Source organism: Heterodontus francisci, chromosome 2, assembly GCF_036365525.1.
Source record: "Heterodontus francisci isolate sHetFra1 chromosome 2, sHetFra1.hap1, whole genome shotgun sequence".
In the NCBI taxonomy this organism is placed as follows: domain Eukaryota; kingdom Metazoa; phylum Chordata; class Chondrichthyes; order Heterodontiformes; family Heterodontidae; genus Heterodontus; species Heterodontus francisci.
In genome coordinates, this window is record NC_090372.1 from 59,682,726 (window position 1) to 59,699,492 (window position 16,767).

The 16,767-nt window shown below is 43.5% G+C and overlaps 1 protein-coding gene across 1 annotated transcript; it reads left to right on the plus strand.

The window, feature by feature from the left end:
* The first annotated feature begins 14,944 nt into the window (after positions 1-14,944).
* On the plus strand, positions 14,945-15,268 carry LOC137380611 (uncharacterized). Its single transcript, XM_068052716.1, has one exon. The coding sequence runs from the start codon at positions 14,945-14,947 to the stop codon at positions 15,266-15,268; it is 324 nt and encodes a 107-aa protein (XP_067908817.1).
* Positions 15,269-16,767: the final 1,499 nt, after the last annotated feature.

Sequence of the window (16,767 nt, forward strand, 5' to 3'; positions counted from 1 at the left end):
CTTAGTCACCTAACTGTGTTTCAAGATTATAATTCAGTTTCTTGGATTTGGTCAGTTTTGTCAAAATTTCAGTTGACTACGATTTAGAGCTGTCAGCAGAAGACCATCTTATCAACTATTACACCGTGGCAGCTTATGTGATTGATTGCAAACTGTGTTATCAATGTTTTATCGTGTGATGAGGTTCGTGAATTTTTAGGACCGCATCCCTCTTACCAGAAGCAGCCCCTATGCTCTAAAATGAGGCAAACCCTTCACCATAGGGCATGTCGAAGCATGCCTATGGACGTCTTTTAACCTTTTAGGAAGATGCACCCTGCTCTTAATGTTTTAATCCCTAATTCATAGGAAAATAACTTTCTAACCTTATAACCCCTTATTATAGCTGGAATCCTATACAACCTTAAGCAGCAGTACATATCACCAAACACTTCTACTAACTCAGCAACAGCCAGTAGAAATCAATCAGCAACTAACCTGAAAGTGGGTAATCCCTTTAAATAGCACAGATGGCTTTGGGGTTTGTCCTTCCTGTTGCCATATGAGATTAAGAGAGGCTGTTAGCTGAAGTGTTGAGGTTGAAAATGAAACAGCTCGAGTCAAATCAGCATTACACGCTGCCTGATGCCAAATCTGCTTTTTCTGCATACATCTGGCACATGCTCCCAGCACCTGTGCTAACAATCCAACCAAAATGGTTTCCAACGCGGCCTGCACCAGAAGTGTGCACGTGGACACCATTTTGGAGCCAAAACAGCATCTGTAACATCAAAAATACAGATTCTACACAATTGAATTTGCAGCCACAATCTTTACTGTGTGTGCAAATTGGCTGTTGTGTTTCCAATATTGCAACAGTGGTTACACTTTATGGGCAAATATATTATGTAGGTGATGGGGGTCTCGGCCACCGGCTGAAGAGCTGGTGAGAGCCCCACATTGTCTCTTTGTGGGAAGGCCATCCACATTATGTGCCAGTCAGGTACTTAAGTGGATAGTGGTGGGGCTTCCCCAGCATTAAGGACCCCGGCGACAGAAGTCTTGCCGACTGAGAGCTGCCAGCCAATCAGAGGCCGGCAGCTATTTTAGTGAGCAGCGCCACCGTGGAGGTGGGTGACTGCTGCTGGTAATGCACCCACCTAGGATCGTGGAGGGAACCAGGCCACAGGTGAGTCATGGCAGGAGGGTGGGGGTTGTAGGGGGGTCAGCAGGTGAGGGGGTTGTAGAGGGGTCAGCAGCAAGGGCAGAGGGGTGGCTCTCAGCAGGCACCCCCCCACCCCTGACTAAGTTCCTTTGAACGAGGGACCCCCAACCCCTCTTGGGTGCCGGCACGCAACCCGCATGGGTTTGATTATTTTGCCCCCTGTGTGGCGACAGTTACCTGGACATTTTGTACCAGGAGGCAGTCACACCCTTAGGATAGGGTCTTCTGATTTGGTCAGCAGTCAGGGACAGGAGAGTGTTGCTGCAGCTGAGGCAGGTAAGGGGACCCCAAGGGCAGGAGTGCAGGAGCCTCAGCCTTTGCGATTGTCCAACAGGTTTGAGGTTCTTTCAGCTTGTTTGGATGAGAGTGGGGGCTGCAGGGTGGATGAGCAACCTGACCATGGCACCATGGTACAGGAAGTCATTCAAGTGGAGGGAGAAAAAAGGAATGTAGTGGTAGTAGGGGACTGTATAGTTGGGGGATTGACACTGTTCTCTGCAGCAAAGAGCGAGAGTCCAGACGGCTGTGTTGCCTGCCCGGTGCCAGGGCTCGGCACATCTGCTCAGGGCTGAGAGAAACTTACAGTGGGAGGAGGAGGGTCCAATTGTTGTGGTCCATGTAGGTACCAACGACTTAGGCAGGACAAGGAAAGAGGTTCTGCATAGTCAGTATGAGGAACTGGGCACCAAATTAAGAGGCAGAACCTCAAAGGTATAATCCCTGGATTATTACCTGAGCCACGTGCAAATTGGCATAGGGCAAATAAGATTAGAGAAATGAATGCGTGGCTCAAAGACTGGTGTGGTAGAAGTGGGTTCCGGTTCGTGGGGCACTGGCACCAGTACTGGGAAAAGTGGTGGCTGTACTGTTGGGATGGTCTACACCTGAAGCGTGCTGGGGCTGGTCTTTGAGTGAGCCGCATAACCAGGGAAGTAGAGAGGGTTTTAAACTGAGTAATGGGAGCAAAGGATCAAATTTGGGAAGATATGGTAAATCAAGGAGTAGTGACAAGGCAAGCGAGAAGGGTATTAATATGGAAAATGATAAACAGACTGTGACAGGAAGGGACAGAGCATACAAATCTAAGAGTAAATCAACAGATAAGGATAGAGGTTACAAAAATAATAAAGGGACACAACTAAAGGTGCGGTATCTGAATGCTCATCGCATGCGAAACAAAACAAATGAATTGAGAGCGCAAATAGAAATAAATAAGTATGATCTGATAACCATTACAGCGACATGACTGCAGGACGACATAGATTGGGACATGAATATTGACGGGTATATGGCATTTAGGAAGGACAGGAATGTAGGAAAAGGTGGAGGGGTAGATCTGTTAATTAATGATGGTATTAGTGTAATAGAGTGGGATGACCTAAGTTCAGGAGACCAGAATGTAGAAGCAGTTTGGGTAGAGATGAGAAATCATAAAGGCAAGAAGTCACTTGTGGGAGTGGTGTACAGGCCACCTAACATTAACCACACTGTGGGATAGGGTATAAAGGAAGAAATAATGGCAGCTTGTCAGAAAGGTCAGCGATAATTATGGGGGATTTTAACCTACATACAGACTGGAAAAATCAGAAGGGCAGAGGTAGCCTAGATGAGGAGTACATAGAATCTTTTCGGGATAATTTATTGGAACAAAATGTTCTGGAACCAACCAGAGAGCAAGCTATACTGGACCTGATATTGTGCAATGAGATGGGATTAATTAATGACATAGTTAAGGCACCCCTAGGTAGCAGCAATCATTATATGATTGAATTTTACATTCAATTTGAGGGAGAGAAGAGTGGGTCCAAGACTAGTATTTTAAACTTAAATAAGGGCAATTATGTGGGCATGATAGCAGAGCTAGCTGAAGTGAACTGGCAAATCAGGTTAAGGGATAGGTCAATAGAGATGCAGTGGCAGACATTTAAGGGGATATTTCAGAATACACAGAATAGATACATTTCAACGAGAAAGAAAAATTCCAAGGGTGGGACCCACCATCTGTGGTAAATTAAAACAGTTAAAGATAGTATCAAACTTAAAGAACAAGCCTGTAATTGTGCAAAGGTAATAAACTTTCATATTCAATTCCCCTCGCGATAAATGATATCCATTTGTGGGAACTGCTGGCTAGGCCAGCATTTATTGAACTGAGTGACTAGGTCATTTCAGAGGGCATTGAAAAGTCAACCACATTGCTGTGGGTCTGGAGTCACATGCAGGCCAGACCAGGTAAAGACAGCAAATTTCCTTCCCTAAAGGACATTAGTGAACTTGATGGGTTTTTACAACAATTGACAATGGTTTCATGGTCACCATTAGACCAGCTTTTTAATTCCAGATGCATTAGTTGAATTCAAATTTCACCATCTGCTGTGGTGGGATTTGAAACCATGCCTCCAGAACATTAGCCTAGGCTGGATTATTAGTCTAGTGACATTATCATCACACCAATGCCTTCCCACTGAGCCACAGCTGACACTTTTATGATCAACAAACATAACACGGATCACAAACACATTTAAACATATGAAGCTGTTTAGTTTTATGAGTGACATATGTCACAAAAGACCTATTCTAAAACTAAAAATGTGATTACTAAGTGAGTGATACAAGGTGGTTTCTCTGGGATTATGGACTAGTGAAAGAAACTGTAAGCTATCATTTCAACCATACTTTTATCACGTGTTTCTAACAGTACTAATGGAATGAAAGGTCACACACTGGAGCTGAAGTAGTTATTCCTTTCATCTCAAGCAATTCAAAACTGTTAACTATACAGTAAATGGAAAAGTCCTGGGGAAAATTGATGTACAGAGAGATTTGGGTGTTCAGGTCCATTGTTCCCTGAAGGTGGCAACGCAGGTCAATAGAGTGGTCAAGAAGGCATACGGCATGCTTTCTTTCATCGGACGGGGTACTGAGTACAAGAGTTGGCAGGTCATGTTACAGTTGTATAGGACTCTGGTTCGGCCACATTTGGAATACTGCGTGCAGTTCTGGTCGCCACATTACCAAAAGGATGTAGATGCTTTGGAGAGGGTGCAGAGGAGGTTCACCAGGATGTTGCCTGGTATGGAGGGCGCTAGCTATGAAGAGAGGTTGAGTAGATTAGGATTATTTTCATTAGAAAGACGGAGGTTGAGGGGGGACCTGATTGAGGTGTACAAAATCATGAGAGGTATAGACAGGGTGGATAGCAAGAAGCTTTTTCCCAGAGTGGGGGATTCAATTACTAGGGGTCACGAGTTCAAAGTGAGAGGGGAAAAGTTTAGGGGGGATATGCGTGGAAAGTTCTTTACGCAGAGGGTGGTGGGTGCCTGGAACGCGTTGCCAGCGGAGGTGGTAGACGCGGGCACGATAGCGTCTTTTAAGATGTATCTCGACAGATACATGAATGGGCAGGAAGCAAAGAGATACAGACCCTTAGAAAATAGGCGACATGTTTAGATAGAGGATCTGGATCGGCGCAGGCTTGGAGGGCCGAAGGGCCTGTTCTTGTGCTGTAATTTTCTTTGTTCTTTGTTTCACTGGCAGAAATGTGACAAGGGTTTATCAAAGCTTTGTCCACTTTGGACTACTGACCCGAAACGTTAACTCTGCTTCTCTTTTCACAGACGCTGCCAGACCTGCTGAGTGGTTCCAGCATTTCTTGTTTTTATTTTGGACTATGTAGTATTCTCTTCCTTCCTCCACACTCATCTTTCAAAAAAGTAATTCTGATGCAAGTTCAAAGTGTAAGATAACAAATGTTATGTCAAATAATACTGAATTCTATTAACTGTGTAGTTCAGATTCAGAATCACGTAGCATTTCATTTGTAGGTGGCTTCTGAAAGATCTGGAGGCTTCTTGCACCACCTAGTGGCTTTTGGGAAACATCATGATCACTGAAGGTAAAATGGAGGGAAAAAGGAAATAGTGAAATGTGCATTTTCTGCAGAGCTTTGAATGGAGCCTGTTGTAAGCAGTGCTTTGACTGGCAAAACAATAGCAAGCAGAACATAATGGTGATTGTCTACACTAGCAGCTCAAAAAGGGTTCACAGCAAATTGGCAGCCCCGTTTTCCTTGGGAAAGAAAATCAGGCATGTTGCAAAGTGGTGCTGCCGTTGCACTGCAAGCCTGTTTGTGCTATTGGTGTAGACCAATTTCACTGCCAGCAGATCCAAACAGCTCAGGAGGTATAGAATATATTTGTCAGGATAACTTCAACTATTCTCCATGATATGATTAAACAAGTACTGGAAGCTAATGGCCATAACTTGCTGTCAAAATAACAGTGAGGTTAATGGCACTTGTTATTTATGCACAAGTGATCCAGCAACTTCAGTCAAATTTAAAGGTTAAACAACAATATCCAAAAGTTGATGTCCAAGTTGCGATGTCCCGAAAATGGCACCTTGCTGTCTGGCTCACCGTTGAAATGCATTGAATGGCATGCAGTTGCTGTATTTGGTGGTTTACAAACTAAACACACGTAAAGTTAAGTCTTGTCCATTTCAGTCTTCAGCTTCTCTGGCACTGAAAATTAACTGGTCCAAGTTTGAAGTCTCTTTCCTTTAGCTCTTAATTTTCCTTTCATAGAATCATACAGCACAGAAGGAGGCCATTTGGTGCATCATGCCTGTTCCGGTTCTTTGTGGAGTTATCTAATTAATCCCACTCTCTTGCTCTTTTCCCATGGCACTGTAAATTATTTCAGTTTTTATCCAACACCCTTCTGAAAGCTACTATTGAATTTACTTCCACCATCCTTTCAGACAATGCATTCCAGATCACTTGCTGCAAAAAAAATACCCTCTTGTCACCTCTAGCTCCTTTGCCAATCACCATAAATCTGTGTCCTCTGGTTCCTGACCCTCTGTCACTTGAAACAGTTTCTCCTTATTTACTCTATCAAAACCCTTCATGAATTCCAACACCCTTAACAAATCTCCTCTTAATCTCTGCATGAAGGAGAACAACAACAACTCATACATAGATAGCACCTTTTATGTAGTAAAACATCTCAAGGCACCTCACAGGATTGTTAGCAAACAAAATTTGACACCAAGTGACTTAAGGAGAATTTGGGGCAGATGACCAAAAGCTTGGTCAAAGAGGTAGGTTTCAAAAAGTGTCTTAAAGAGAGATAAGGAGATGATGAAGTTGAGCGAGGGAATTCCAAAGCTTCCGGCCTTTCAGCTAAAGGCACTGCAGCCAAAGGTGAATGATTAAAATTGGGGATGCACAAGAGACTATAATTGGAGGAGCACAGATATCTTGGGAGGGCTGTAGGGCTGTAGGCATTTACAGAGATAGGGAGGGGTGAGGCCATAGAGAGATTTGAAAACAAGGATGACAATTTTAAAATCAAAATGTTGCTCAACCGGGATCCAATGTAGGTCAACCCCAGCTTCTCCAGCCTTGCCACATAACTGAAATCCTTCTTCCCTGGTAGCATTTTAGAAACTCTCTTCCGCACCCTCTCCAAGTCCTTGACATCCTTCCAAATCAGTGGTGAACAGAATTATTATTTTTTTAAATTCATTCATGGGATGTGGGCGTCACTGGCCAGGCCAGCATTTATTGCCCATCCCTAATTGCCCTTGAGAAGGTGGTGGTGAGCTGCCTTCTTGAACTGCTGCAGTCCATATGGGGTAGGTAGACCCACAGTGCTGTTAGGAAGGGAGTTCCAGGATTTTGATCCAGCGACAGTGAAGGAACGGCGATATAGTTCCAAGTCAGGATGGTGTGTGACTTGGAGGGGAAATTGCAGGTGGTGGTGTTCCCATGCTTTTGCTGCCCTTGTCCTTCTAGTTGGTAGAGGTCACGGGTTTGGAAGGTGCTGTCTAAGGAGCCTGGGTGCGTTGCTGCAGTGCATCTTGTAGATGGTACACACTGCTGCCACTGTGCATCAGTGGTGGAGGGAGTGAATGTTTATGGATGGGATGCCAATCAAGCGGGCTGCTTTGTCTCAGATGGTGTCGAGCTTCTTGAGTGTTGTTGGAGCTGCATCCATCCAGGCAAGTGGAGAGTATTCCATCACACTCCTGACTTGTGCCTTGTAGATGGTGGACAGGCTTTGGGGAGTCAGGAGGTGAGTTACTCGCCACAGGATTCCTAGCCTCTGACCTGCTCTTGTAGCCACAGTATTTATATGGCTACTCTAGTTCAGTTTCTGGTCAATGGTAGCCCCTATGAAGTTGATAGTGGGGGATATAGCAATGGTAATGCCATTAAATGTCAAGGGAAGATGGTTAGATTCTCTCTTGTTGGAGATGGTCATTGCCTGGCACTTGTGTGGTGCGAATGTTACTTGCCACTTATCAGCCCAAGCCTGGATATTGTCCAGGTCTTGCTGCATTTCTACATGGACTGCTTCCGTATCTGAGGAGTTGCGAATGGTGCTGAACATTGTGCAATCATCAGCGAACATCCCCACTTCTGACCTTATGATTGAAGGAAGATCATTGATGAAGCAGCTGAAGATGGTTGGGCCCAGGACACTACCCTGAAGAACTCCTGCAGTGATATCCTGGAGCTCAGATGATTGACCTCCAACAACCACAACCATCTTTCTTTGCGCTAGGTATGACTCCAACCAGCGGAGGGTTTTCCCCCTGATTCCCATTGACCTCAGTTTTGCTAGGACTCCTTGATGCCATACTCGGTCAAATGCTGCCTTGATGTCAAGGGCAGTCACTCTCACCTCACCTCTTGAGTTCAGCTCTTTTGTCCATGTTTGAAGCAAGGCTGGAATGAGGTCAGGAGCTGAGTGGCCCTGGCGAAACCTAAACTGAGCATCACTGAGCAGGTTATTTCTAAGCAAATGCCGCTTGATGGCACTGTTGATGACACCTTCCATCACTTTACTGATGATTGAAAGTAGGCTGATGGGGCGGTAATTGGCCGGGTTGGACTTGTCCTGCTTTTTGTGTACAGGACACACCTGGGCAATTTTCCACATTGCAGGGTAGATGCCAGTGTTGTAGCTGTACTGGAACAGCTTGGCTAGGGGCGCGGCAAGTTCTGGAGCACAGGTCTTCAGTACTATTGCCGGAATATTGTCAGGGCCCATAGCCTTTGCAGTATCCAGTGCCTTCAGTCGTTTCTTGATATCACGCGGAGTGAATCGAATTGGCTGAAGTGATGCTGTGGACTTCAGGAGGAGGCCGAGGTGGATCATCAACTCGGCACTTCTGGCTGAAGATTGTTGCAAATGCTTCTGCCTTATCTTTCGCACTGATGTGCTGGGCTCCCCCATCATTGAGGATGGGGATATTTGTGGAGCCACCTCTTCCAGTTAGTTGTTTAATTCACCACCATTCACGCTGGATGTGGCAGGACTGCAGAGCTTCGATCTGATCCGTTGGTTATGGGATCGCTTAGCTCTGTCTATTGCATGCTGCTTACGCAGCTTGGCATGCAGATAGTCCTGTGTTGTAGCTTCACCAGGTTGACACCTCATTTTGAAGTATGCCTGGTGCTGCTCTTGGCATGCTCTCCTGCACTCTTCATTGAACCATGGTTGGTCTCCTGGCTTGATGGTAATGGTAGAGTGGGGGATATGCCGGGCATTGAGGTTACAGATTGTGGTTGAGTACAATTCTGCTGCTGCTGATGGCCCACAGCGCCTCATGGATGCCCAGTTTTGCATTGCTGGATCTGTTCGAAATCTATCCCATTTAGCATGGTGGTAGTGCCACACAACACGAAGGAAGATATCCTCAGTGTGAAGGCAGGACTTCGTCTCCACAATGACTGTGCAGTGGTCACTCCTACCAATACTGTCATGGACAGATGCATCTGCAGCAGGTAGATTGGTGAGGACGAGGTCAAGTATGTTTATTTATTTAGAGATACAGCACTGAAACAGGCCCTTCGGCCCACCAAGTCTGTGCCGACCATCAACCACCCATTTATACTAATCCTACACTGATCCCATGTTCCTACCACATCCCCACCTGTCCCTATATTCCCCTACCACCTACCTATACTAGGGGCAATTTATAATGGCCAATTTACCTATCAACCTGCAAGCCTTTTGGTGGTGGGAGGAAACCGGAGTACCCAGCGAAAACCCACGCAGACACAGGGAGAACTTGCAAACTCCACACAGGCAGTACCTAGAATTGAACCTGGGTCGCTGGAGCTGTGAGGCTGCGGTGCTAACCACTACGCCACTGTGCTTTCTAAGTTGCTCTGCTCTTCCAGAGGGACTCAGTATAGGAATGCTGTTCAGTACATGGAACAGTGTGAAGTTGTGATGCAGAAAAATTAGGCCTTGTCCATTCCAGCGCAAGTTACATTTTAATGATGCAAGAAGCTTTAATTACTGCCAAATAGCTTCTCTGGTACTGAAAATTACTTTTATGCAAATATGGAGTTTCATTGTCTCATTCCTTCAGGCAAAAATATTAAACTGTCATTTTCTATCACCTATCTCTTTGTCTCTCAATCCTATCTTTTTTTCCCTCTTTCACTTCCTGTACATAATTTGACAATTAAATATTCTGGCACTTCCTGGTTCAGACTCTGCACTCATTAGCAATTCTTCAATCTGATTGGTTAAAATGAGACGTAGTTTCTTGCCCTGCAGAACGCACTTTCCCCTCTTATTGGGTCCCTCACCACGTGCCGCATAGCCAGTCTAGTAGATATGTCCTTTAGGACTCGGCCAGCTCGGTCAGTCGTGGTGCTACCAAGCCACTCTTGGTGATGGACATTGAAGCCCCCACCCAGAGCACATTCTGTGCCCTTGCCGCCCTCAGTGCTTCCTCCAAGTGCTGTTCAACATGGAGGAGTACTGACTCATCAGCTGAGGGAGGGCGGTAGGTGGTAATGAGCAGGAGGTTTCCTTGTCCATGTTTGACCTGATGCCATGAGACTTCATGGGGTCCAGAGTTGATGTTGAGGGCAACTTCCTCCCTACTGTATACCACTGTGCCGTTATCTCTGCTGGGTCTGTCCTGCCGGTGGGACAGGATATACCCAGGGATGGTGATGGCAGAGTCTGGGACATTGTCTGTCAGGTATGATTCCGTGAGTATGACTATGTCAGGCTGTTGCTTGACTAGTCTGTGAGACAGCTCTCCCAACTTTGACACAAGCCCCCAGATGTTAGTAAGTAGGACTTTGCAGGGTCGACAGGGCTGGTTTTGCCGTTGTCGTTTCCGGTGCCTCGGTCGATGCCGGGCGGTCTGTCCGGTTTCGTTCCTTTTATTGACTTCGTAGCGGTTATGTACAACTGAGTGGCTTGCTAGGCCATTTCAGAGGGCATGTAAGAGTCAACCACATTGCTGTGGGTCTGGAATCACATGTAGGCCGGACCAGGTAAGGACAGCAGATTTCCTTCCCTAAAGGACTTTAGTGAACCAGATGGGTTTTTACAACAATCGACAATGGTTTCATGGCCATCATTAGACTAGCTTTTTAATTCCAGATTTATTAATTGAATTGAACACAATACTCTGGCTGAGACCTAACCAGTGATTTAAAAATGGTTTAGCATAACTTCCTTGCTTTTGTACTCTCTGCCTCTATATTTATAGCCAAGGATCCAACATGCTTTTTTTTAACAACCTTCTTGACTTGTCCTGCCACCTTAAAAGATTTGTGAACATACACCTGCAGGACTCTCTGTTCCTGCATGCTCATTAAAATTGTATTTTTTGTATATATTGCCTCTCCTCATTCTTCAGACAAAAATGGATCATTTCACAATTCCCTGCATTAAATTTCATCTGCCATGTGTCTTCACAGTTCATTCGTCTGCCTAGGCTCTCCTGAGGTCTGTTACTATCCTCATCATTGTTTACTACGTTTCTGAGTTTCATGTAAATTTTGAAATAATGTGTCGTATATCCAAGGTGAGGTCAATATTATATATCCAGAACAGCAGTCGTCGTAGTACTAACCCCTGGTGAACCATTGCATATACTTCCCTCCAGTCTGACTAACAACTGGTCACCACTACTCTTTGCTTTCCTTAGACAATTTTGTATCCATGCTGTCACTGCCCCTTTAATCCCATGGGCTTTAATTTTGCTAGCAAGTTTATTCTGTGGTACTTTGTCAAACACCTTTTGAAAGTCCGTATACACATTAACTGCATTGCCCTGATCAACTCTTTCTGTTACTTTATTAAAGTACTCAATCAAATTAGTCAAACACCATTTATCTTTAACAGATCTCTTGTACCTTTTATTTATTAACCCATCATTTTCCAAGTGCTAATTAATTTTGTGCCGGATTACTGTCTCTAAAAGTTTCCCCATCATCGATGTTAGGCTGACTGCCAAATTTATCCCTCACCCATTTTTTGAACAGGAGTGTAACATTTGCAATGCTCCAGTCCTCTGGCACCAACCCAATATCTAAGGAGGATTGAATGATTGTAATCAGAGCCATCCTTATTTTCCTCAGTAACCTACGCTGCATCCCATCTGGACGAAATGACTTTACTATTTTGAGGACTGCCAACCTTCTACTACATTCGCTTTACTTTTATCTTGTCCAATATTGCCAATACTTCATCTTTTACTGCAACATTAGCAGCATCCTCTTCTCTTGTGAAGATAAATGCAAAATATTCATTTATTCCTCAGCCATGCGCTCTTCCTCCACAAAAATATCTCATTTTGCCCCTAATTGGCCTCACATTTTTATGACTACCCTTTCTATGACTTTTTTCTCTCTCCCTTTAAATCCAATCTTTCTGTACCTGATTTGACTTTGAATCCACCCACTCTAATTTGCATTTCTTTCTCTGTCCTTGCTGTTAATTTCACAATTCTTCAATCTGGTTAGTTAAGGAGATACACAGTTGCTTGTTCTGTTTACTCAGTTTCCAGATGCCCTTACCGTGATGTTATGAGCTTGGGGTTTGAGCAATGTGAACACCTAAATATGTCAGCTCCAAAGCCTCTAACACTATGAAAGACAAAGGGCAAATTATTGACCTGGTTAGGAGATTGCTTAGGCGGTAGAAGACAGGCAGTAGTAAGGTCCTCCCACCAAAGTGAACTGAAGGACTGAACCCATGGGAAACCCTTTGGGCTGTATACACCAAATATGGGTTTGCTGTAAATTGTACATGGCATGTAAAATGGAATGGAAACGCTGTAAGGCAACTCACTCTGTATTGAAGAAAACTGATTTCCTTTGCACTTGTTGGAATGTCAAGTTGGTGCTGTTTTTAACTGTTTTGTAATGTATTTTTTTAATCGATTTTTATGAATAAAGTATATTTCTCTGGGAAAAAACAGGCAGTAGGGATAATGGGTATAAACATGAATTGGAAGGAAGCGACCAGTGATGTCCCACACGGATCAGTGCTGGGGCTACAACTATTCACTATATTTATTAATGACTTAGATAACACAATAGAGAGCCATATATCCAAGTTTTCTGGAGACATTAAGATTAGTGGCATAATAGCGTAGACAGGAGCATAAGGTTACAAAGAGATATTGATAGATTAAATGAGTGGGCAAAACTGCAGCAGATAGATTTCAATGCAGGTATTATGTGTGAGGCCATCCATTTTGAACCAAAAAGGATAGATTTAAGTGTTATTTAAATGGTGAAAAGCTAGAAACAGTGAAAGGCCAAATAGATTCAGGGCTTCAAGTACACAGATCAAGAAAGGAATGTCACGCTCATGAGAAGTGCAGCGATGAAAATACAGAAACTGTAGTATAATGTAATGTAGGGTTGTTACTGAGCAGAATATGTAAATAGTCTGTGAGTGTCATCACAGGAAGTGATGTAACAGAACTTGTACAGAACCTCATGTAGAGTAAAAGTGGAAGCCATAGATGTCAGATGTATGTAAATAAATTTCTGTTCCTGTAACCGCCAATCTCTCAGATATTCTGTTCCAAGACTAGCTAACATCAGAATTTAACATGATGGCAATGGTAAACTGAAGAAATGGAAAAATCACTGCCCTTACTGGAGGACTTCGAGAAAGTAGCTGGACAGAACCAAGCAGAAGCATGGCTGAAATGGGTCTGCAGATTTACTAGGTGCCATACTGCATGGGGTCTCGTGCAGAAGCCAGATAAGGAGCAGGTGGCAGAGTGCAAGGACAACATCCTCATAAGACAGGGCATAGACAATGAAAAAACTATGTACGTGGAGGTTATTAAGGCTCTGGAGTCTTACGTAAGAAAAAACAATCATTGAGCGCGCCAAGTTCAATAAATGGTCTCACGAGAAAGCAGAAAGTATTGAATGTTTTATCAACGACTTATATAAGCTCACTTAAGTTTGTGAATACCGTAGTTTGTGGGAAGAGTTAGAGATAGGATCATGGTCGGAGTGGGAGACGTGCTCTCTCAGATCATCCACAGTTGAGAGACGATCTTACATTAACCAAAGCAATTCAGAGAAGCAGGAAATCAGAGGTGAGAAAATGTAACTGTGTTGTCATTCAAGGGGACAGGGAGAGTCTGATCTCGAAACTAGCAGAATCCATTGAATACTTAAAGAAAGCGAAGGCTAGAAATGACGGTCAAAGACAGGAAAGACAGGAAGAGGATCTCGAGGCAGCAGTGTCTCACTGCAGTAAGTGTGGCCGAGTGAGGCACCGGCAGGAAAATTGGTCAGCCAGAGAAGCAGAGTGTTTCGTACGTAAAAAGAGGGGGGTACTTCCAATTGGCATGCCGCAGCAAGAAACCAGGGCTGCAAAATATAAAAAGCAAACCCAAAGAAAATTAGAAAATTAGTGAAGTACAGGATGTACAATGTGTTGAATTACCGTTTCTAGGAGAAATCCACAGAACAAGTGAAGATTCCTGGATGGCAGAGATTCTTGTAGGAGGCTATCAGACAAGATTCCAACTTGACACTGGAGCAGAAATTTCAGTACTGGCAGACAAGGAGCCATGGCTGAAGAAAGTAAGTATCAGACCTACAGGCAAAAGACTGTATGGACCTGGAGGCATTGAGCTGTTGATAATAGGAGAGTTGAAAATGATTCTGAGTTACCAGGTAAAAGAAATTCTGAGATCTTATATATTATTAAGAATCAGACTTGCTCGCTATTATGCAGAAAAGCTTGCATAGATTTAAAGTTAATATGCAGAGTTGAAGAGCTGAAAGGCATAGAGGAACAGCCAATGAATTTTAGGGCTGAATTGCCTAAATTATTCAAAGGATTTGGGAAAACTAAAAACAGCCTACCACATCACTTTCAGAAAGGATGCAGAACCCACTCCTAGAGAAAGTTAAGAAAGAAATAGAGCTAATGACCAAACAGGGAGCCACCTCACCAGTTACTAAGCCTGCTGGATGGTGCTCAGGTGTGGTTTCAGTGAAGAAACCAAATGGGTCCATTCAAATTTGTGTAGACCTTATGCATTTAATCAAGGCTGTAGAGCAAGAAATACATCCAATGGCATCAGTAGATGAAAATCTGGCAAAGCTAGGAAAAAGCATGATTTTCACTAAATTAAATGTTAACAGTGGATTTTGGCAAGTACCTTTGGATGAAGAATCTAAACTATTGACAAATTTTATAACACCATTTGGAAGATTCTGTTTTAAACTTTTGGAATTACGTCAGCACCAGAAATTTGCCAAAGAACGATGTCCAGAGTCTGGAGGAATTAGAAGGGATCATCTGTTAAATGGATGACATGTTGATCCATAGTGCATGTCAGCAGGGACATGATGCGAGAGTGTGATCAGTGTTACAGAAACTGCAGGAAGGTAGTCTACTGCTGAATGAGAAGTGTGTCTTTTCACAACAAATGGTAAGATTTCTAGGTCATATTATTGATGGATCAGGCATCAGAGCAGACCCTCAAAAGACTAAAGTCATCAAAGACTTTCCTGAGCCTAAAAACATCACAGAATTGCAAAAGTTTATGGACGTGATCAATCAGATGGGAAAATTTTTGCAATATCTGGCTATGATAAATGAACCACTGCGGCAGTTATTAAAGAATGACAAGGCCTGGTGTTGGAGCGAGGCCCAACAAGAAGTTTTTGATAAAAGCAAGCAGAAACTTCTTTCTTCAGAAGTATTAGCTCATTATGACCCAAAGTTACCAACCATTACAGCAGCGGACTAGGGCTAGGAGCAGTCTTGTTTCAGGTACAAAGCAATGGGAATTGCAGGCTGGGGCAAGACAGTCAGTTTGGTGGTCTAGTGTATCGAAAGAGTTTGAGGAGATGATATCTAGGTGTATCAAGTGTGCTGTCAATTGTCATGAGATGAAGGAGCCACTAATGTCATCATCTTTTCTGTTTAGACCAGGGGAACATCTAGGTATGGATCTTTTCAAGTGTAAGAATAAGATGTTCTTAATCGTTGTTGATTACTATTCGAGGTGGGTTGAAGTGAAGTGCTACAAAGTCAGAGCTCAGGAGCTGTAATCACATCCTTGAGAGAAATCTTTGCTACGTACAGGTTTTCAGACATGGTGATATCCAACAATGGACCACAATTCGTGAAGAGTTCACAGAAGCATACGGCTTTACTCACATCACTCATTCACCAGGATATCGTCAGGCAAATGGCGAAGTAGAGAGAGGTGTAAGGACTGTGAAATCTTTATTAAAGAAGAATGAGGATTTTCAATTAGCACAGCTAAGTTATCAAGCAACACCACTTCAGAATGGTTTAGCACATGCGAATTGGTGATGAGACGAAGGTTAAGAACACAACTTCCTATACTTCCAAGAATGCTTAAACAACATGTGAGTGCAGAAGACTTGGAAAAAGTGAGGGAGAGAGAAGATAGAGGAAAATCTATTCAATCTGTGAATTATGACAAACGTCACAGAACTAAAAACTTGACAGACATACAGCTTGGAGAATCAGTTTGGCTGAGAGATCAGAGAAGGTATGGAGAAGTGATAGAACAATTACCATAGCAACAGTCGTACAATGTCCAAACTGACCAAGGGATGATAAGAAGGAACAGGTGGTGGTACCAAAGAAGCAGCAAATACAAAGCGAACAATCAGCTCAAGAAGTTGAAGAACCTACAGAGCTGCAATCAGCCATCAACCCAGAGGACAACTGAGTGAAGAACTTGAGTCATAAAGTAGTTCTACTCAAGTATCCCAGATATCCTCTAAAGAGAGAAGAACACATTATGGCAGACTTGTAAAAATGCCACAGCAGTTAACATTCTGAGAAGTCAAGTCAGAGACTTGGGGGGAGATGTAGCATAATGTAATATAGGGTTGTTACTGGGCAGAATATGTAAATAGTGTCACTCGGACAAGAAGTTGGAGAATACAAATTATGGACTAAATCCGAAGAGTTAGAAAAACTGACTTTGTCATTTAAAAGATGGGCATTCCTTTTAAAAAGTGATCAATGCTTCAAAATGGCCACTGAAGAAAAAAGGGCTTGGCCTTTATATATTCAAACTGTCTGTCAGGGACAAAGGAAAATCTTCAAAGATTAGAGATCAAAGCTAAGAGGTGTCAATTACACCTATCCCAAAACATTTCAGAATTGAATGTCTTCTTCTGAAACAAAGAAGGTGTGAAGTAGCCACATATTGGGTCATTGTGCAATCACCATGGGGAAGAGACCAAAGTGTCTCCTACTAGGAGT

Excerpts from the sequence above, each read along its gene's own strand:
- LOC137380611 (XM_068052716.1), top strand. The coding sequence starts at position 14,945 with ATGGTAAGATTTCTAGGTCATATTATTGATGGATCAGGCATCAGAGCA.